The sequence below is a fragment of the Monodelphis domestica genome, chromosome 3 (genome assembly GCF_027887165.1).
Source record: "Monodelphis domestica isolate mMonDom1 chromosome 3, mMonDom1.pri, whole genome shotgun sequence".
NCBI lineage: Eukaryota > Metazoa > Chordata > Mammalia > Didelphimorphia > Didelphidae > Monodelphis > Monodelphis domestica.
In genome coordinates, this window is record NC_077229.1 from 443,850,386 (window position 1) to 443,873,748 (window position 23,363).

The window sequence follows — 23,363 nt, forward strand, 5'->3', positions numbered from 1 at the left end:
TCTCTTTTTAATTCCTTTTCTCTATATTAATTAAAATCTCCATAATTCCCAGCTGACTTGGGTATTTTATTATTTGGGAATTTTCCCTGGTGACCAATCATTTAGATTTAAGTCAAAACACTAAAATTATCCTTACATTATAATTTTCCAAAATATCTCACTTTCTCTGACATCTCACAGGACTTGGCCCAGCTGCATGCTCTACTAATATTTTTGAAACAATTTTTGTTTTTATTGATGTCTTGTTTTTTATTACATTTGTTTCCAAATATACCCCCCTCCCCCCGTAAGCCATCTGTTGTGACAAAGATTATAAAAAAAGAGAAAAAAAGCAGTTCAGCACCACTAACCAACACATTAACCACATCTTATACTAAATGTAATCCATAGCACAGTCTGTTCCCTGAAACAAAGGGAAGAAAGTCTGCAAATATCTCTTAAACATAAATATTCTTAGGATAACTCTGAATATTTAAACCATAATAATCACAAAGAAGGTCCATATATTTATATGTAAAATATATACAAATGCATATGTCCATCTTTAATTTGTGTATAATAGGATGTGAAAATAGAGGTTTCCAAACACGTTTTGGTTTGGCAAAACATGTTACTTCAACTACATAAAAATGATTTGTTTTAAAGCACCAGCAAAACATACTAGTAGTAAAAAAGAAATCAGTCTTTTGGCATATTTTCTACTACTCACAGATATCAGAAAGTTAAGAACACAGAAACCATATAATCCAACTCATTGTACAATACGCTTAATTTCCTAGGTCTCCTGGGCATTTATTCTTCTGGATTAGGGTACATATATCAGAACCTTTATTTTACAGTTAAAAGAACACATATTTAAAGTCCACTTCCATTATGTTAATCAGTGAAGTCGTTCTAATTTAGCCTGAAGAGATTTAAAATTCCCCGTACTGGCTTGTAATGCTAGTGTTGAACTCATAGATTGGAGTTCAACAAGATAACCACAAACAGCATCCATGCAGAGATTTGTGAATCGTCGTCTGTAAAAGAAATAAAACAAAATACAGTTTATATATTTTATATATAATTTTTATTATATATTTTTATTTTTAAATATAATTATATATTTTATATAATTTTATATAATTATATGTTTATATTTATAGAATTTATATATATTTATATAATTTTATATATAATTTAGTTTATATAATTATATAATTAAGAAATACATAATTTTATATACAAATATATATTTTATATATGTTTATATTTTATATATAATTATATATTTATATATATGTAAAATATATTTACATTATATATATTTATATAATTATTTTTTTAATATAAGTTTATATAATTAAGAAATATATGGGCCTTCTTTCTCTATAAGGGGGAGAGGAGAAAGGGACAGAAGGATTTGGGATTCAACATTTGAAAAGATGGTAAAAATTATTTTCATATGTAATTGGGGAAAAATATTTAAAGAAAAGAAAAGGAAACATTTCTCACATGCCCTTGTATTCTGGTACTTTATTTCTTAAACCAAAGGTAAGTGGAAATGGAACAAACACATGACAATCAGTAAAATTAGGGACATAATTAGTAAAATTGGGAAAATGTAAGTAAGTGCTGCTTTCTAGTTTTCAGGAATTGTTAGGTATATAATAATCATCATTTGGTGAAAAGGGAACCAGGATGAATGGCATATTAGATACTTTAATGCTTGCCTCTAACCCTAGGAACAAAAATGGGGAAAGAATGAGGAAAAACAAGTCAAGGGAATGAGGGGAAATGAATTTTAGAGATAACATCCGTGGCAACTTATATTAATAAATTTATCTATGATTTTTAAAATGGCAATTTGAGAATGAGAATAATGATTAGATGCCTAAAATCAGATGAAATCAGGTATATTACAGCAGTAAAAATGAAAAAGGAGCTTATTTTTAGAGTAGCAGGCCCTAATATGACTTTGCTGAGGGCCACTGTGATGATCTTCAGAAAACCAGATTTTTTCTTAAGCAGCTTTCAAAATTAAAATAGAATTGGATTACTTCATGTTTTTTTCTTTCTCTAGCTCTGCTTAGCATACAGTAAAATTAGAGACATAAATAAAAAAAAAAAACCAGGAGCAAATGAGAACTATAAAAACCTTTGCTATGCCAATCTGAAAGAATGAGAATGTCTAGAATTCATTATTAACCCCTGCTGACAGTTTTGTTAATCAGGGAATACATGGCCATAGCTCAAATATCTTAGGAGCTATATGAATAGAGGAATTTAATAAAGACTATGATATTAGGAAAAGACTAAGGGTCAGTTAGGAGGTTCAGTGGATAGGGAGCCAGACTGGAAGTCCTACATTCCAATTTGACCTTAAATACTTCCCAGCTGTGTGACCCTGGGCAAGTCACTTAACTCCAACTGCCTACCACTCACTGCTCTTCTGCCTTGGAACAGAGAGATACACAGTATCAATTCTAGGACAGAAGGTAAGAATAAAGAAGAAAAGGCTGAAAATGCAAAGATAAAAAAGTATTCCTTGTAAATTTTTAGGAACTGAAGAATATTAATAGCAAAGCATGAGGTCAACTACAACAACAGAAAGTAATTTTCAGTTGTTAGTTTGTATTGTGTCAAATTGATTAACTCAGTCAAAAGGCAAAAGATTTATAACTTTTCCCATTTCAAATTCTTACTGCAAGAGCTTTATCCTAAGTGTTTTCAGAACTTTTGGCACACCGCAACATTCAATCATTTCTGATTACCTCTCATAATGAGGTACTTGATTGGGATTCTCAACATATCTGGACAATAATACATGTATGCAATCCAAAAGGTGTAAGGGCTTCTTTATCCTAGTCCAGAATGGATCCTATAAAGAAAAGAGACATACCAAGAAATATGAACTAGATGCATTTTTATCATCTAAATCTGCTAAAGCAGTCATTTACCACTATTGCTAACAAACCCTCTGACTGTTTTGAGATGCTGTGGTCCTCTGGAGTATTGATTTGGGAGTTATGGCTCACATCGTAGCTCCACTTACTGTCTGTGTAACCTTGGGAAAACTGCAACTTCTTGGTTTCATTTTCCCTTACATAAAATGGCAGATATTCATGCAAAAATTTGCTAATATACATCATAGGGAAACTGAAGAAAAAATCTTTGAAAACAAGTTGCTGGGGGCCACTGGGTAGCTCAGTGGATTGAGAGCCAGGCCTAGAGATGGGAGGTTCTGGGTTCAAATCTGGCCTCAAACACTTCCCAGCTGTGTGACCCTGGGCAAGTCCCTTAACCCCCATTGCCTAGCCCTTACCACTCTTCTGCCTTGGAGCCAATACACAGTATTGACTCCAAGATGGAAGGTAAGGGTTTAAAAAAAAAATAGAGAATGTGTTTTATTTTAATGTGTTTTTTTTTTGCTTCTTATAGATTGTTCTTCACTTTTCTGTATTTTGTACATCCAATTAGTCATCCTCTCTTGAACTGTTAGGTAAGGGCTAAAAAATAAAGAAAATAAAGAAAACAAGTTGCTACTTATATATGTGCTAGCTATTATTACTACTCATGTGTGAGCACTGGCACTTTATGTGGCAATGATACAATGAATTATCATTTATGGATGCTTCTCTAATTTGTAGATTTTGTAATCCACATGCTCCTAGACATTTGCTTAAGATTTTTACATTCATGTTTTTTATGGAAGTTGTAGATCTAGCCTTTAACACTGGGTAGGCCACATCTTCTCTCCAGACAGTAATTTATTAATCTATAAAAAGAAGAGTCGTATTTGTCTTCCCTGTGTCACAATGTTATGAAGAACAAATGAGAATATATGTATCAATATGCTTTTAAAAAGTTAAATACCAATAGAAATTTAAGATATTCTGAAACCACTGCCTTTGATCATCAAGAAAATATGTATATTTATAGTGCTTATTCTCAGGAGTAAAGTTATGCAAAAACTGAGCAACAAAATACTCAAATGTAGTATTACACAATGAAAATAATTTAAAAGAATGAATAGCTATGAGGCAGGTAGCTGCATAGTGGATAGAGCACCAGGTTTGGGGTAGGGAGGATGTGAATTCAAATTAGGCCTGAGACAGTTGTTAGCCATGTGATCCTGGGCTAGTCACTTAACCCTGAGAAGATCCTTTACCACTCTTCTGTCTTAGAACTGATATTAAGACAGAAGGTAAGGGGTTTAAAAAAAAAAAGAACAGATTAAGTGACTAAACAGTGTAAATCTGACTCGAATTTTGTAGGGAGATAGATGTGTTGTGCTTTTTAGTCTATAATTTGTTCCAAAGATTTACTCTATTTGAATTAGAATGCATTTAATTTTTAAAAGATTATTAAACTGGGACCTGGCCATACCACTGCTGGGTTTGTACCCCAAAGAGATAATAAGGAAAAAGACTTGTACAAGAATATTCATGGCTGTGCTCTTTGTGGTGGCAAAAAAAAAATTGGAAAATGAGAGGATGCCCTTCAATTGGGGAATGGCTGAACAAATTGTGGTATATGTTGGTGATGGAACACTATTGTGCCGAAAGGAACGATGAACTGGAGGGATTCCATGTGACCTGGAACAACCTCCAGAAAGTGATGCAGAGTGAGAGGAGCAGAACTAGGAGAACAATGTACACAGAGACGGATACACTGTGGTACAATCTATTGTGGACTTCTCTATTAGCAGCAATGCAATGACCCAGGACAATTCAGAGGAACTTGTGAGAAAGAATGCTCTCCACATCCAGAGAAAGAACTGTGGGAGCAGAAATGCATTAGAAAAATATATGATCGATCATGTGGTATGTTAGGGATGTGATTAGAGTTTTGATGTTAAAAGATCACTCTACTGCAAATATGAATATGGAAATAGTTTTGAACAATGATACACATATAAACCAGTGGAATGGCTTGTCAGAAAAGAGTCGGGGAAAAGGGGAAAGGGAGCGGGCAAAGGGATCACGATATTCTAAATAAAAAAAGGAAAAAAATAATCAAACTGAGGGGACAGTGTTAATTCTGCCATTAAGTAAATCGTCTATGAAATGATTCTCTTCTCACATTTCTAATAGCACTTTGTACTAGAACTTGCTAAACAAAAGGCAATATATTCCAATTGTATTTTCCTTACCCTTGATTTGAACAAGTGATCATATACATCTAATAGTCTAGGCAGTGGCACTCCTATTTCATTCATTGTCTGTATCACAAATCCTACATCCCAGTTCAAGTTACATACTTGCTGTTCTAAGAACTGTACGATAAAATCTGAAATAGGAAAAAGAGAAACACAGTAAAAAATTAGGAAGAGCTTTGTTCATTTTGGAATAGATTTTAAAGGGAAATTTTTAGATTGGATTATACATTGCTTCAAAAATTGGTGTCATCTTATTAGAATTAGCAGGTATTTTCTTTATACCAGTAAATTAAAAAGCTTCAAATGGGGGGCAGCTGGGTGGCTCAGTGGTTTGAGAGCCAGACCTAGAGACGGGAGGTCCTAGGTTCAAATGTGACCTCAAGACATTTCCCAGCTGTGTGACCCTGGGCAAGTCACTTAATCCCCATTGCCTAGCCCTTACCATTCTTCTCCCTTGGAACCAATACACAGTACTGATTCCAAGACAGAAGGTAAGGGTTTAAAAAAAAAAAGGTTCAAATGATATTGGTTGCTTTTCAAAATTTCAAATTCAATTATTTGTTTCACTTCTGTTATTTTCTCCCTTTTCCCTCCCTGATTCACTGAAAAGGTAAGAAAAATAAAATCTATTACAAATATGTAGTTACACAGAACAAATTCCTGTGTTAGTCACATCTGGGGAAAAAAAGAGAGAAGAAAATACCCCTCATTCTGCACTCTGAGTCTATTTGGAGATAGAGAGTGTGTTTCATTATGAGTCCTTTGGAATTGTGGTTGGTCACTATATTGATTAGCAATTAATTGTTTCAAAATTGGTTTAAAAGATTACCTAATTGTTTTTTTCTCAAAAAACAAAACAAAACAAACAACCCACCTTCCCCAAAAAACACCAAACCTCAATTTGACCAAATGATTGAGAATTTAGCACACAAAAAGTAGATCAATTATTATCTGTATTAAGACAGGGCAATAGCACTCCCAAAAGATGGATAAGTACTGTGAATTAATCTTGTGGATTTGTTACTCTGAGTTATGAAATAACATTAAGACTTCTATGAACAAACACTTTCAAATACTTCTGTGCCTGGTTCTTTCAATTTGTTTGGGCACTGTGCTCCTAAAGTCAGGATAAAAATTTTATCTTTCTCCTTTGGTTAATCTGTTCCTCTGCTCCTAATACCTGGCAAGTTTTTTAAGTCACTGGTCATTCAGCCAAGAGACTTGGCAGAACATAAATCAGTGTAAATGGGTCACTCCTTGGAAAATAAAGAACTCAGACTTAGGCCAACAGTATTGTTTCTTTATATTCCTGTAGCCAAATTGAAATGAAAAGTGTTAAATGATTCCTCTCCAGAGAATGAGTTAAAAATGAGAATAAAAGAGGTATAGCTGCAGTTGGACTGGCACTTCACTTTAATGTAAGACCTTTCACTTTCTGTTCCTAAAATATATAGAGAAAATGAGAGTGAGAAAAAGAGTGTGACTGAATAAGAGTAAGAGAGTGAGTGAGAGAGAGAGAGAGAGAAAATAACTCTTTAGCTTCTCCAGAGTAAGTTTTTTATGGTATTGTAGAAAGAACCCCGGCCTTGAGAGTCATGACACAGGTCCAATATTTACTATCTGTAGGATCATGATCAAGCCGTTCCATCTCCCTGAAACTTAATTTCCTCACATGTAAACTATGAATAGTACTTATTTTACAGATGTTATAGGGGTTTAAGGAAGAAATTCCTCTATAAACTTTAAAAGTTATATTGAAGGGACATCTAGGTCACTCAATAGATTATATACTTTAAAAGCTTCTTCTAGGTCACATCTTAGCCCAGATTCAGCCTAACCTCTATACCTCCTGTGTTTACAGTTTAGTGTAATAATTATCTTCATTAAAATGTGCAAGTTCCTAATACAGCTCTGAATTCTCAATTAAACACTAGATTTTGTTCAGTAGTTTCTAGTTAAGTTTCTCATTATATTCCAATTCTCTGAAAATTAAAAAGCAAATCTATAAAATCTGTTTAAATTTGTTAGCCAAAAAAGAATAATAACAAACAAAACTCAATTCCTCTATTTCCTATGTAAACAGCTTGGTTTATTGACTTTTAACATCAAGAAGACCAAGCATGCAACTGACACAAATATCCTTTGGGCACTTGAAAAAATTTAATTATTTCTACTTTATAACTTTTTCTATAACTTCATTAAGAATGTTTTTTTAGGGGGCAGTTGGGTGGCTCGGTGGATCTAGAGACAGGAGGTCCTAGGTTCAACTCTGGACTCAGACACTTCCCAGCTGTGTGACCCTGGGCAAGTCCCTTAAACCCCCATTGCCTAGCCCTTACTGTTCTTTTGCCTTGGAACCAATACACAATATTGACTCCAAGACAGAAGGTGAGGGTTTAAAAAAAAAAAATAATTTCTTAGCATTCTAAAGACTTTTCAGGTCATTAAAGAAATAAAATATGTGGTTCTAGCTATAAGGACCTAAGTTTATTTCTACCAGGTTATTTCTTTACCCATATTATTAGTCTTTTCCTCTTGAAGCAATAGTTGAATTTGTCAAATATTTATAAAATCTTGTGAATGTATTTAAAGAGTAAAAAACTTTTTTTTATCATTCCATAAAGCTTCCACCTGTTTAATACTAATGTTTTATTTTTCAGGTTTTTTTTAAAAAGATTTTCAGTATTTATATTTTGTTATGCGATTTGCATGCATCCTTACTAATAAAATGCACCAGAAACTTTCTCATGAACAGATTTTAGAACTAATAAGAAATATTCCATCTGACTCATCTGAAGGTAAGCCATCAGATGGTTAGGACAAACGCAACTCCAGCCCGATGTTCAGTCCAACAGAGTACAACCCAAAAGCCAGATGTTCTATTTTTACACCACCATGGCAGACAAGTGAGAGATGGCCTAAGCACCTTTTCTACAACTTCTATAACATTTTAGAATATTTATGGTCCTTATAAACAGTTGGAAAATATATAAAAAGCTTGTAATTCAAACATTCACCATTGGAAATACATCTAAAAGGTGACTTTCCAAGTAGCAAACTGGAAGTTACAGCAATAATGCACCTCTAGCCTAAAGATGTCACATGTGCAACACTACAAAATATGAGAAGACCTTATTTGTGCAAATGTATGACAAGTGTACAAAATCCAATTTGTAAATATATGGTTAAAAGGAAATATATTTGTTAATATTTTTATTTCTCCTATCTAGGCAAATGCATTTTAAAAACAAATACTCATAAGTAGATATTGTGATTTTAGTTTGAAGTAAACATTTTTCTCCTGTTATCTCTATTTTCTTTAATTTACAGATAAAAAAAAATCACTGCAGAACAACTGATGCAGCACGGTCCTTTGAGTTTTCTGAAATCCCAGTCCTCAGAGCTATAACATTGATCACATCATAGATGTAGCAATTATAAGTCGAGTTCCCATGGAAGTAAAAAAAGAAAAAAAAATTCTTGTAGTAGTTGTATGCCAATTACATATAGATATTTCCAGTGTTCGCTGCTTACCTAAAGGAAAAAATCGAGGTGTGCCAGCATAAATTTTGCCAAGCAGGACAATTTTAAGACTCAGAGCATGCATTCTATCTGAGGGGCTCATTGCCACACTGTCATTCAACTCTGCAAGAAAGAAAGAAGCATGTATCATATTTACATTTCTTTCAAAAGCTAAATTTATAAAACTATCCTAAAAGAAGTCTACCACTGAAATTCTAACAAACATTAGTATATTCTGGTCTATTAATATTGCCATTCTTGCTATGCCTGCCCTTCCAGGGGTAGCAAACAAGAGTGAGGCTTAGGACAGGCACATGTTTCTCTCACCTGATGATTTTCAAAGATAAGATCTTTCACATAATAGAAATTCTTTGTGGTGAGAATACAGCAATTTTGAGGGTGGTAAATTACATTTGAAATTTTATCAAAGGATATGAACACAGTCATTCACTTAACATGATTTTTACTTGACCTTTCTGTTTGGGCAACTAGAAAATTTCTCATTTCTTCCAATTCATTTACAAATCTGTATCACCATTTGTAAGCACTTACCCTTCTCTATTATATCTTGCCAAAGTGTCTGTACCAAGATAGGATCTGAATAACCAGCACAATGAATGATTGCAAGTTTACATTCTGCAAGTTTGAATGGGTCAGCAAATTCTCCATAAAGCTGCAGGAAAAAAAAAATCACAAAACATAAATTAATTTGCAAGAGTTAAAAAAAAGTGAATAACAGTTTTACCAAAGAAAATTATACATGCAGTGAACCAATCCAATAAAACTAGATAATTCTATTTAAGTTCAATATAATGTATTAATTAGGTTTTTTCTACAAATTGGATCTGAAATGTGGGGTAAAAACCCCTTTAAAAAAACGGAAAGCTAGGGTAGGAAAGGAAACACCTTTAAAAAGTCATATAAAAAAAATGCTAGGGGTATATTTATTTCTTGTAGAATAAGGCACTTTTCCAGATGGGAGTCTGAGAAACCATGTTACAAAATATTACATAACAGAAATCCTCTAATCTAGAAAAAAGAATAATTCAAATTAGAAAGAATGTTCAGTCAAAAGTCTGAAAAAAATTTGAAAGTACATAAAAAAAGTGAATACTTCCAAAGGAAGGGGTAATTTTGTTTTAAGAGATCTTTATTTGGGGGTAGAGGGGGTGGAGACAACAAAATAAAACCTTTTCAGGATTAGTCTGTTTCTAAGAGTTATGAAGGCATTTTCCCATAAGGTTGGGAGAGCCATTAAAACTTTCCTGGACTTTATACTTTAGGGAATCTTTTTTTAACTGGATTCCCTGAAACTATGAAATATAAACCAAACCTATAACCTTATCTTGCATCTCAGGTAAAAAATTCTAAAAGCTCTAACAGTTTGGTTTTTCTTTTTATTACCTTAGTTATGTCCATTAGCTCAGAATCTAGCTGTGAAATTGCATCTTGTACAGAAGGATGATGGGAATACTGCCTTTGTAATGTATCTTGTATCTGAAGTTGGATCCTAGCAACCTAATTAAAAAAAATACATTTTTTAGTAAAATAATGAGGACTTAAAAGTTCTGAAAGGAAAATAATTAACAAAATCCTATAGTAAACCAATAACCCTTTATCATAAGACCTATTAAAATTTCCTGAAACCATAGTAAACAAATAAAAACCCTGCTGGATGCCTCATCATATAATTCGTATAGCCCCTTATAAAGGAAATATGTAAAATTACTAAACAGCAACATCTCTTTTGATGATTGTGATGTTATTTCATTAGTGTAGAGATTAACTGGTTTAGACTGAGGCAGCTAGGTGGTGCTGCTGGGTCCAGTCAGGAAGATTATAGAATTCAAATCCAGCTGTGGATACTTAATAGTTGTGAGATCCTGAAAAAAGTCACTTACCTTTTTTGCTTCCACAAAAAGCTTTCAATAAGGAGCTCTATTTATACAAGTCATCATCTTTCCAGAAATTTAGTCTTGAGACAGATATCTAGAGTGCTTAGAAATTAAGTCACTTGCCCAACATCATGCAGCCAGTATTTGTCAAAACTGGAACCCAGGACTTCCTGACAGGATGGCCAAATCATACCCATTATGCCACCTCATACATGTTCCAGGCTGGTCATATCTAAGCAACCCAAGTACGCAAGATAATGAACAGAGTGGTTTTTATGACTCATTTTCCTTACTTCCATCTTTTCTTCAAGTTCATGAAGGAATTCACCATCTGCAGCTATTGATGAAATGGCCGTGGAACTTTTAGCACTAAGAATGGCACGAGCAATATATTCCAGACGCTGCTGAAGTGAAATTTCAGTGCTGAAGGGGGGAAAAAAACCCAGATGCTTTTAATGAAGTAAAGTAATTTGCCTAAAATGGACATAAACCACATTTATTTGTAGAATCTATCTCTATGAATTTATTGGGTATTTACTGTGGCAAAGCAACAAGCTGGGTTCCATGGGGAATCTAAGAGATGCACCAAATATGACATACACTAGTCAGAAAGAGTATCAAGTATCAGTGGTAGACTGTGGTAAAAACCTCTATAAACTTTTCTTGAATTAATCACCATGGCTAATTTTAAATCCTTTATACGCATGTTTCCTCCTATTCTTTCAAAACATTATTATATTAATAGAACAGTTTTATTGCTGTTTTTTTTAATGGCACTTTAAGATTGCGGGGAAGATGCTTTAGACCTCACGCCTCGTGGCAGTACAAACCATGGGCTTGGGGGCCGACCATGAAGAAACATTATCAGATAGAAGATGAGCGATGTGCTGAAGTAATCCAGGAATCAAGAAACAAGCAGCTAGGATGAGTAAGAGACTATTATAGTAGTACAACAAACCACACTGGCACTGATCACATGTAGATTAAAAAAACAAAAAGCAAGTATGGCATACTAAGAAAATGAAACAATAAATACCAGATTTAAATGTTTTCTACTTCCTAATTTCACTTCAAACGTTTATTCATTTTTTGTTTCAGAACATACACCCCATGATTTCAGGTACCTTTCCATACATAAAAATCAATATCTAATGTGACACTAAGACAAAACAATTGTTGATAATGTCTGTTTCTCAGACTCTCTAACGAGAGTAGTCATTTTGGGAGGGAATGGAATTTCATGACCAACAAAACAATCGTCAGCTCTAATTTTTTACAGAAGTAGCACTTCTGGACTCAGTGAAGTTTATACTGTATACTCTCTAAGGAAGTACACTGGGTAGATGCTAGTCCTAAAGTCAGGAAGACTCAAATCCAAATCCTGTCTCAGACTAGTAAGTTGTTTTTTTTTTTACTGTCTGCTCATTTTATTTATTTTTAACTTTAAACATTATTTTATTTGGTAATTTTCAAACATTATTCATTGGGAAAAAAAAAGATCATTTCATTTTCCTCCCATAGCCGACGGGCGCGATTCCACTGGGTATCACATGTGTCCTTGATCCGAACCCATTTCCATGTTGTTGGTATTTGCATTAGGGTGTTCATTTAGAGTCTACATCCCCAGCCATATCTCCTCGACCCATGTAGTTAAGCAGTTGCCTTTTCTTGGTGTACTAGTAAGTTTGATGACCTTGGCCACTTAACTTTTCTCGGTCTCAATTTTTTCATCTGGATGATGGGGCTAATCATAGCACCAACCTCACAGGATTGTTGTGAAGATCAAATGAGGTAATAAATGTAATACTTAGCAAACATTAAAGCACGCTTTTCCCCATGCAGTGAATATCAATAATGTTTGCTCTTGAAGTCCATGTGTTAACCAGGTCCTTTGATTTATCTGTCTTAAGAGACTTTGAAGGTCATTTAATCCCCTCTGCATCCCATTTCCTTTTCTCCTTTCTCCTCAGTTCTGAAAATACCCAGAACACCAAGTGCAGGCTGCCCTCTGCACTCCTGGGAGGCTGGTTTTTGAGTTTCCACAAGGACCTGAGCTTCTGTGCATGTAGGAGGGAGGAAGGATAGACTCAAGTTTGAGGTTCCAAGTGCTCTTAAAAAAGTAAAGGGTGCAGCTGGGTAGCCCAGTGGATTGAGAGCCAGGCCTCAAACACTTCCTAGCTGTTGTAAAAATTAGACTCAAACACAGGACTACAATTCCCATGAGCCTTTGCTCCACTTCCCCAGAATGCCTTGTAATCTCACCTGGGCCAAGATTGAGAAGGTTTTTATGCTGATTGAAAGGCTTTTGAGGGGTCTTGACTCTTGGACTTCCGTTTTGGGGCAGACGTGGCCTTTTTTTCATGATGTAGGTGAGGTTGTGTCTAGGCCTCTCTATGGCCTGGACACGTGTCTCTTATCCTGTATTTTCTTTAATCCTTAATCTTCAATAAACCTCTAAAAAAATATAATACTCCTTGCAGAGAGAAACTAATTTCTACCTGCCTCAGTCTCCCCGTCTCCCCTAAATTTTAATCTTTACACTGTGTGACCCTGGGCAAGTCACTTGACCCCCATTGCCTAGCCCTTACCACTCTTCTGCCTTGGAGCCAATACAAAGCATTGACTCCAAGACAGAAGGTAAGGGTTTAAAAAAAAAAAGTAAAAACAAGATAACATGGAATTTCTTAAGGAAAGCGAATAAACTGAAGAAAATAGAGAGGAGATGCTCCTGTTACTTTTAGTAATGTCCTGAAGATCTTCCTTCAGTTTTCTAAAAGCCCTGGTCCTTAGGAAGCTTCTCTTCACTGACTCTCCTCAGTTTTAGCTCAGCTCTGCCATAAAGAAAAAAGATGCAGCTGCATTTCAAGGAAGTAAGCCCCAAAAGGAAAGTGTGCTGTTTCTTTCTCTTTTTGCATACTGGGTCTTCATACCTACTACACTATCATTTGCTATTCTTTCAGATGCCATGGTTAAGGATAATATCAAAATAGAAAAACAGATACCATAAGAATTCCAAACTACAAAATTTTAAAGTATAAAACTGTCTTGAAAAAAATTACATTATGTGCACAAAATGAAAGTTTGGTTTGGCAGGTTTCATCAGAAATAGGAGAAATCTTGAATAGGCAGCCCTAAGGGTCTTCCTAATGCTTTGTATATAAAAATTGCTTAATTGTTGAACTGAATTCCTTCCTCAAGAATCTATGGGATTCTGATTGCCTGTGATTTTATACAAGTCATTCATTTAACAATGAGGCATGGATTCATGCATGATTTGCCCAAGTCTCATTGACATCAACATAAGAAAAGCCTAGTTAACATGGCCCAAATTTATTTCAACATATCTTGCTATTATATTGCTCATTACATAGCCTAATTGAACCATATGAAATGGTCAGTTTGAATTACTAAACATTAAAATTACAGAATTAAAAGGAAATACAATTACTTTTAAACAAAGCCAGAACTTCTATTTAATAGCTACCAGCAAATCCTCAGATATAATCCTAAAAATAGGATGTTATCAACAGAATCGCAGATTCCCAAGGTTAGAAGGAGGCTCCAAAGGCTGGCTAGGGTGTCCTCTACCTGACCCAAAAGGCAGCAGCCCTGCACCTGCCTTAAGTGGAGCTCACTGCCTACAGAAGCAAAACTTAAAACTTGTCTTTAAATAACTACCACCTATTGCTCCTAGCTTGTTCTTCTGGGGCCAAGCAGAATAAATCTCAATCAATCCCTCCCACTTCCACAGGAAAATCTTTCAAATGCTTCAAGCCTCCCTGCCCCAAGTCTTCACACTTTTCAACATTACTATGCAACATTACTAATTCATTTCAGACAATCCTCATGATGGTATATTCATTCTCAAGCCCTCACAATCTCTCAGTGTTTCTCTTTTAGAAAGGTTCCAGATAAGGCCTGGGCTGGAAAGAGTAGAGTAAAACTTGTCTGTGGACCCAACACTAAGTTTAGACCCCATTAAAAATTCCAGATCTTTTCCAAAGACCTGTTGTCTAACTATGACTCTAACCAACAAGTCTGTGAAGTGGATATTTTGATTCAAGTATGAAACTTTACATTTGTACATATTAAGTTGTATCTAATTCAATTTAGTCCACTGTTCTGGCAAGCCAAAAAAATTTTGAATTGATTCTATCATTGAATATACAGGATTAGAAAGGAACATCTGTAAAGAGCACACAGCTTTACACGCTGATGGATACTGACAAAATCCTAAAATAGGCTATTCATTTAGGTACTATGTCAAACATTTCCCCTACAGTACTGTTTTCATTATTCATTGCAATATAATCCATATGTTGATAGGCATGTAGGAAAAAAGCAAATTTCAGTCCAAGCTACTCCAAGCAATCATGAATCCTAAAAGTAAGTAGTATTTGAATGACTAAAGTTTTAGTGTTTTATAAAACTTTAGTGTCATTTCAGATTTAACTATGTTTTCAAATATTTCTCAAACTGAAAAAAAAAAAACCCAAAAAACATGACCTTTTTCATACCTATGCATATCAGCTAGTTTAGCCAATACTCGAGCAGCATTACTAAAACTCCTATTCTTCTCAAAGTATCTCCAGAGTAAATCCATATAACGGACTTTGTTTTGATCAATCTTGGCCATACGGACCAGATGTGGCTCCAGAAATGGGGAAGCAATCTGGAAGATTTGAAAAGTCAGTTAAAAGCATTTACCAACAGCTGAATGTGTACACATCATTGAAATCACGCTGCAAAACACACATCTTTTGGGGGCAGCTACGTGGCTCAGAGGAATGAGAGTCAGGCCCAGAGATGGGAGGTCCTGGGTTAAATCTGACCTCAGACACTTCCTAGTTGTGTGACCCTGGGCAAGTCATTTAATCCCCTTTGCCTGGCCCTTACCACTCTTCTGCCTTAGAACCAATACACAGTATTGACTCCAAGATAGAAGGTAAGAGTTTAAAAACAAAACAAAACAAAAAAACATCTTTTCAAGTGCAATCGTATTTCATTAGGGAAATTGGGAGCATAAAAATAAAATCTTAAAGAACAAGTCAAAAAAGGAGGTAATCTTCATTAAAGAGCCATTTAAAAATTTTAAGTAAGTTTTGTGGCAGTTATTTTTAACAGGTTGCTCCCTAAAGTATTTAAAACAATGTTGGCTACAGGAGGGGGAAAGGAGGCGGGGAGGGAAAGAAAAATGAATTATGTAACCATGGAAAAATATTCTAAATTAATTAAATAAAAATTTTCAGATTAAAAAAAGATATTTAAAGCAAGTCAAACCACAACACTTTGACACAGTCAATGAATACATACACATATTATATATTTCTATCAACAATGAAGATGAGAACACTAATCTATGTTTCAGACTGAGAAAAGACACAAATTTGTTCATTCTTAGGTAGGCGTCATCCTAACACTAAGAAATGAAATAATATATGAAGAAAAACAACTCTTACTTGCAGCAGCTTGTCTGCGAGGTCTGCTTGTATTAACCAGTTGTAAAGAGCAATGCTAAAGAGTTCATCTTTAGACCGCTGAGCCAATTTTAGCATCTGTTCAAACTAAAGGATAGAAAATAAGCAGTATAAATATTGTGAAAATGTATTCATGATTCATATTATTTATATCTGTGTATCTATACAATAATTTGATTACAAAAATTATTTAGAAACAGAATGCAGTTTCTTCAGAGCCTGGAATGTACAGCAGTATAAAAAATTAATGGCTCTGATATAGTGCCCATCCATCATATGTTAGGAGCAGTTGAAGGGCAATTTCTAAGAGACATGAACTTTCCCCAAAGCTTCCTATACACCTCTACAAACTTCGTGTCAAAAACTGACTTCTTACATGATGTCCTGCTTCTTCATTACTCAACATATTGGGGTCAGATGACAAAACTGGAGGCCCTGGCTTTTTAGGCACACTTGGAGACTGAGGAGCAGCTTTACTCTGATTGACAAGTTCCTGAAGTGTATCTGTGATGCACTTATAGCTAGTCAACCTGCAAAAATTTACAAGATATAATGGACATTTAAACATAAGCCTAAATTTTACTCATATAGTTTTAAGTAAACATTTCAATTTGAGCAAAATTAATAGGGATATATGTATCAATTAAAATTATAGTTTACCTGAAAATTCCTTTTCAAACATTAAACACAATGATACAATAAAAACAAATAGCCGAAATGACTCAAGTTTTTAGCACAGCTTATAAAACCTCTAATGTGCTTCTCTTCAATAGCTATCCAGCCCTGTGGAGCTCTTTGGAAGCTCTTTTCTAAATATACAAAATAATGAGCTTTAGCAAGAACAGAAACTAATTGTTCAATTATCATTTAAATACAATTCATGATGAAATTAAAATTTTTTTCAATAAACACATCACAGAGAGTTAAAACCAAAACTGTTTCAAATGGAAAAAGAACAGGGGGCAGCTGGGTGGCTCAGTGGATTAAGAGTCAGATTCAGAGAGAGGAGGTTCTGGGTTTAAATATGACCTCAGACATGTCCTAGCTGTGTGACCCTGAGCAAGTCACTTGACCCCCATTGCCTACCCCTTACCAATACATAGTATTAATTCTAAGACAGAAGGTAAGGGCTAAAACAACAACAAAAGTGGAATGTCCAACCTTGATATACCATTAGGTTGCCAACTTGCCTTTCTTGGAAAGCCTGCAGTCCCACAGTATCATCTTCAGGCTCTCCATGTTTGTAGAAATGGAGACCAAGACCTTGAGGATCTTTTTTCTCAGCAGCCGTGAGAGAGAGTTCCACAATACCCTCATAAAAACGTACTAATGGAAAGGAAAAATGACAGTTTGAGGATTATATTTAGCAACAGGCTATGAATCATGGAAAACTACATCTAGAGAATCCAAATTCTTTGCCATCCAAAGGAAAATGGAGAGATGCACGGTAGGTGCAAATAGGTGGCAGCATAATGTCAAATGCTGGAGTTGAAAGCACACAAAAAGCAGAAGAGATATCATCAAAGAGATATTTAACTAGACAAAGGAGAAGGATAGCATAGTGGAAAGTGCTGGTAGGAATCAGGAAAACCCGAGCTGAAATCCTTTATCAGACATTTTACTAGATATGCAAACCTAGATAGCATCAATTTCCTCATCTACAAAACGGGGGAAACAGTATTTACTTTATAGGATTGGCATAACGATCAAATATGAAAACAGATATAAAGCACTTTGTACATCTTTAAACACTTAAATAAGTTATCTACCGCTAAAAAGAACAGGGTCATGACACAATGACCAACCATGATTTGAGAGAACCAATGATAAAGAATGCTACCCACTTCATGACAGAGAAGAGACGGACTAATATGCAGAAAATGAGATATTTTTTGGACGTAGTCAATAAAAGAATCTGCTTTGCTCCGACATTATTGTTTTAAGTGGGGAGAAGGGAGAAAGATGACAAAAGAAGATTGTTAATATATCCATCAAAATGCAATTAAAAGATTATCAAAATACATAAAATGTGTGTGTGTGTGTATAAAGTGGTAGATCATGAAGTGGAAGGCAAGATGGCCTGTGTATTGCATTGTATCACACAGGTTGGGAAAGTGAGGATTGTTTGTGAAGATAGCACCACTGAATGAGGCAACCAGATCCACTGCTAGTTAATACATCTCTCTTTTGGTTTTTAGTTTTAGTTTTGTTTCGTTTCTACAAGTAAATGTATAGCAAAATCATTAAGTGCAAAGATAATGCTCCAAACCAGTAGTTGTCAAAATGTGTTCCAGAGACCCCTTGATGGGGATCATGATATTAAAACAATTTTCATGATAATATTAAGACTTTAAAACTTCTAATAATTTAAAATTCTAATAATAATTATTGTTTTTTGCTTAATATTTTATTTCCCCTTATTACATGTAAAAAACAACTTTTTAACATTCGTTTGTAAAGTTTTGAGTTCAAAATTCTCTCCCTTCTTTTGGCCCTCCCTACTTTGTGAGTGTGAAATCCCCTACCCTCTTTTATGATTATAATAGTATTAGCCTTTATGATTATGACACAAATAATATAGCTTGCTTTATATGAATTATCAACATCAGCTAAGAAAAAATGCAGTTCAAGGGTAGTATCAAATCTTGCTGACAAATATTTTGACTTTAAGCCCATAACCCAAAAGTTCAAGCCAAGCCTGCCACACACTGTTGTAAAATCATGAGACAGGAGGTAGAGAGCAACTCTCAGGGACAGATGTATTTTGGGTGCAAATGTCAGTCATAAATGTCATCCACCTAATTGTTGTCAGCAGAAAAAAAAATTAGATCTTAGCCCATTACTGAAAAGGTTTTGGGAAGGTCAGTGATAATAATAGATATAAAGTTACCACCCATGGAAATTATTTTTTCATATACTTTCCTGGCTTATTTAAAACTTACGCTATTTGTCCATATGAAAATTCTGTATTCAGTCTGTGTCTTATGACAGGATGCCATTGGATATTTATTTAAAAAGGCTATCTCCTGAGGCTCGGGGTCTCTGATTATGATCTTGACCAGAGTCTAGCTTTATTATGAGACTGGTCTTCTCTCAATAAACCTATTTAGGTTGGAGTTTTGTACTGGTGTGATAAATTTCCATCACATCTTCATTCCTTCCCTGTCCGCCCCCCTCCTTGAGACAGAAAGCAATCCGATATAAATTTTACATGTGTAATCATGTAAAACATTTTTCCATATTAATCATTTTGTGGAAGTTTTCAATTGGAAAGAAAGATGACTGAAGAAAATGAAATACAGTATGTTCCGATCTGCATTCAAAGAAACACATCGCTTTCTCAGGAAGCACACAAGAGTAATTTATTATCTTCAAGTTTCACATCTAAGTATCTTGGTGTTATCACCATCATCAAATCTCAGTTCTTTTGTGTTTCACAGATGGCTTGGTTCAAGGTACCATAGCCAAGAAGGTTACATTTTAAAAATCTTTTCTTATTCCTTGGTGTCTTAAAATTTTAGTATACCTGTGGTTTTTATATCCATGTTGGGGTTGAAGAAATTAAAAAACACTCTCTACTCAACATTCTTCCTCCTAAATTGGTACGTACTTCTGATTTTGTTAGGAACACCATCAATTCTATTTTATCTTCCATGTGGTCTTTCACTCTTTCACTTACATTCCTCATATCTAGTAACTGATCAAATGCTACAAGTTTTGCTCTCTCAAAATCCACATTTGTTCTCTATTCTTTATTATTAATGTCAGCACCTTAGTATAGGTTCTCATTACCACTTACCTTTACTACTGATTAACCATTTTAAGATGGATTATTATTTATTCCCATATGTTGTCTGCATTGTCTGCACATTTCTGGGTCTCTGTTGAAGCTGGTTCCCAAGATAGAGAGGTCTGCTCTTTTCTTCTAACCTCACTAAATTCCTTTGTTTTTATATGAACTTCCCCCCTATTCTTCAACTGGTAATTATCCTCCCTCTTGAATTGCACATATCGACTTTGTGCTGCTCTTCTGTAAAGGGCTTATTGTGCATTATTTTACATTTAGCTATCTGCCTGCCTTTCCTACCCTCCTCTAGAAGCTGTCCAAGATTGTAAGTACCAGAAAAGAAAGGGCTTGTCTAATGTTTCCCCGTCTCTGTCAAACAACAGACACATTAATAAATGTTGGCTGAACGCAAGATAGACCTTACTAACTTTATTCCAAGTAAAATAAGGATGACTTTGAAGGAATTTTAAAATAATGTCACCTAATGTATAAAATTAATTTAAAAATGTTTTTAAAACCCAAGAAAATACATACATATAGAAAAAAGTATTTGTTTAGGTCAAGATAGAAAAAGGCTAAAGTACAGAGCATAAAGTTTCAAATGTCAAAACAGAAAAAGCACTGGACTGTGTGTAGAAAACATTGCTGATGTCACACAATCACTAGAATAGAGGGTGTACTTTGCTATCCCCATATTTAGTTCATTAACATGGGAGGGATTGATATAATATACCCATTATTAATAATTTAAAGGTACAATACCCCAAAATTAGGAAAGATTTAACTTTGTGAAGATACTATCCAGTTCTAACTTCCCTTACTTGCTATCTCTATTCTATTATCCAACCTTGATCCTGTATGTTAAAAAGACATTAAAAAACCACTCTATTTCTTACCTTGTCTATACTGAGCACAAACATTGCAAAGGTCCACTTGATTACTAATTTTCTGATACTCCTTCAATGATTCCCTTAACATTCTTTCCTTTTCAGGTTTGCTTTGAACTTGCCGGGAGCGCTGAAGAAGCTCATTTGCCTGAAAATAAATAATCACAGCATACAAAAATGTTAATGAAATCTTCGAATACATTCAATCTAAGTCAATTACCATTAGATTTTTACAATTTTCTTTTTTTGTAGTTGTAAGTCATTTGAGAAATGATCTTTAATAAAAGTTAAGAAATTAAGCTTTTGTTTGGTATTCCTAGTATACAAGTTTCAATGACAACTTTATAATGTTTTTCATCTAGAAGACAGAATATTGCTTTAATTTATTTAATTTTAATTAATTTTTATATAGTCTTATATTTTGAAAATGGAATTATTTTATTTGAATCGTATAGTAACCATTCAAGGTAGGCACCACGTATATTATTAATCTCAGTGTTTCATAGGAAAGCACTTTGTAAACCTTAAAGGACTATATAACTGTGAAATATTAATAAATATAATTTCATTATTATTAAGTAAACTTTCCCAATATTTAGTTAAACTAAATTTGTGTTACAACTCTACTTTGTACTTTTAAGAAATGTTTTATAATTTCATTTCAGGCACTCGTATATACAGAATTTTTTGTATAACACTAGATTTTAAAGATAAATCCATAAGTCCTCTTTATAATCTTGAGATCATCTAGTCTAATAAATTCATTATACAGTTAAGAAAAATGAAGCCCCAAGAAGTAATGCATATAGAATAATTAAGGTTACATAACTGAACTTGTGAGTAGTGGCCTATGAATCAGTAACACCTTTCTTAATTGGGGACCCTTTTTAGTAACACATACCTTGGAACAAATTGCATCATCTGTGCTGTATAGAAGAGGGCAAATGTCTTGTAAATGTGAACTGATACCATCAACTGCAGCATTATCTCTGATATAACAGTTGATAAGAGAGGCAATCAATGCTCCAGTCAGTTCTTTGTCTCTAATGACCAGGTCTTTGAAAGTAGTGATCTTCAATTGCTCTTGAAGTTCCTAATGGGAAGAAAAAAAAGAAACCCAACAACAAACCCCTCAGTATTGGAAAAGTCTAGAAACCACATTTCCACGCAAATGCACAAATTTCTCTCTGGTAGATAAAAAGCCCCAAACATAAACAAAAATCATGAGACAAAGAAAATGCTATCATTCTTAAATAAATAATGAAATCATAGCATTTCAACTAGAAGGAACGTTAGAGAATCAAGACACACCTCCCCCACTTCATGGATGAGAAAACAAAGGCTTGAAGAAAGTAACTTGTCCAAGCTTGTTTGCTAGGACTTTAGTCTAGGGTCCTAGGTGATAGTCAACAATCTTGAACACATTATAGCAGCTTGGTGGTTTTCTATCCTAATTAAATAACAGTGACCATGGGGGTCTAAAGCACAGAACAATTAAAATATTATTCACATTTATCTTTGTAATTCATTATGTGACTCCAGCGGTGGTAGGGAGCAACAAATTCATTATGTTCTATTTATATGCTACTATTTACTTTGAATTTTCAAAGCACATAACAGATGATGGTGGAGGAAGGAAACAAAGAAGATTGGGGACAGAGAAAGTGAGTGAGATAACCCTTGGACAAATCACAAAAATGAGTTGCTATGCTCAAATTACAGTATATAGTAAATAAAAGTAAAAACTGTTATTTAGGTTAGCACAAAGCATTTAATTGTTTTCATTAATAATCAGAGTATCTTTGATAAAACTCTACCCAAAATTTTCTAAATTTTAAAAAGAGTAAGAATTTATCCAGGAAAAGTTTTTTCCGATATAAATAATATCAATTATTCTTTCTAAAAACTCTTAGAAATCAGTCAATTTTTATAACCAGTAATCATGCTTCATGTTGTTTTTGGATGATCATTCTAAACATCATTTTAAAAAGTTATTGATTATAATTTTAATCAAATTCTATCCAAAACAACTGATTCCTCTGAACTGTAAATGAATGTCAAGCATATTTGAATAAATAATCTGAACTTTACTGTTAATGTTCCAAGAAAAAAAAATACCTTCTGAAGCTCTCCCACAATGACAGTGAATTGATGTTCACAGAGGAGTTTCCATAAAGCCAAAGCTTGGTAGGATTTGCGAACCAACTGTTGGATCCCCTGAAGTGAAATTTTTTCACTCACTTGAGCCTCTGCTAGAAAAAATAAAACAAAACTTAGGGAATTCCATAATAAAGGTCAATTTATTTTATTTTATTTTTTTGCTGTTTAAAGAACTTTGATTTCAAGTGCATTAATATAACAAACCTAGTTCATAATATTTTCTTTAGAAAAAAAATTTAGACCACTTAGGTTTTTTGTGGTTTATCTTTATTTTAATATTAAATTTATACTTAAGTTTTCAAAAGAAATAGAATTCATGTTGTTGTCCTTTCTTCTTCCCTCCCCGTTCCTGGAGTTAAAGAGCAATTAAATCCTGGTTATATATGTATTATAACACAAAACATATCCACATTATTCATTTTTGTAAGTGAATAAGCTAATAAAACCAAAATTCCAAGTTATATACCCACTAAACAGGTGATAAATAATATGTTT

The 23,363-nt window shown here is 34.1% G+C and overlaps 1 protein-coding gene across 2 annotated transcripts in view; it reads right to left on the reverse strand.

Moving 5' to 3' along the window:
* Positions 1–210: 210 nt before the first annotated feature.
* Positions 211–23,363, reverse strand: part of NUP155 (nucleoporin 155) — a 75,580-nt gene continuing 52,427 nt past the window's right edge. The window contains exons 22-35 of one of the 2 annotated variants that reach the window (XM_001372459.5): positions 22,827–22,957; positions 21,610–21,801; positions 20,718–20,856; positions 17,225–17,360; positions 16,411–16,564; positions 16,017–16,121; positions 15,075–15,229; positions 10,851–10,980; positions 10,067–10,180; positions 9,215–9,335; positions 8,675–8,785; positions 5,135–5,271; positions 2,754–2,860; positions 211–1,019 (exon numbers count right to left, since the gene is read on the reverse strand). In XM_001372459.5, the coding sequence (XP_001372496.2) occupies positions 881–1,019; positions 2,754–2,860; positions 5,135–5,271; positions 8,675–8,785; positions 9,215–9,335; positions 10,067–10,180; positions 10,851–10,980; positions 15,075–15,229; positions 16,017–16,121; positions 16,411–16,564; positions 17,225–17,360; positions 20,718–20,856; positions 21,610–21,801; positions 22,827–22,957 (1,871 nt within the window). In that variant the 3' untranslated portion in view covers positions 211–880. Of the gene's footprint in view, positions 1,020–2,753; positions 2,861–5,134; positions 5,272–8,674; positions 8,786–9,214; positions 9,336–10,066; positions 10,181–10,850; positions 10,981–15,074; positions 15,230–16,016; positions 16,122–16,410; positions 16,565–17,224; positions 17,361–20,717; positions 20,857–21,609; positions 21,802–22,826; positions 22,961–23,363 lie in introns of both variants that reach the window. The other variant, XM_007487440.3, reaches the window with a different exon arrangement.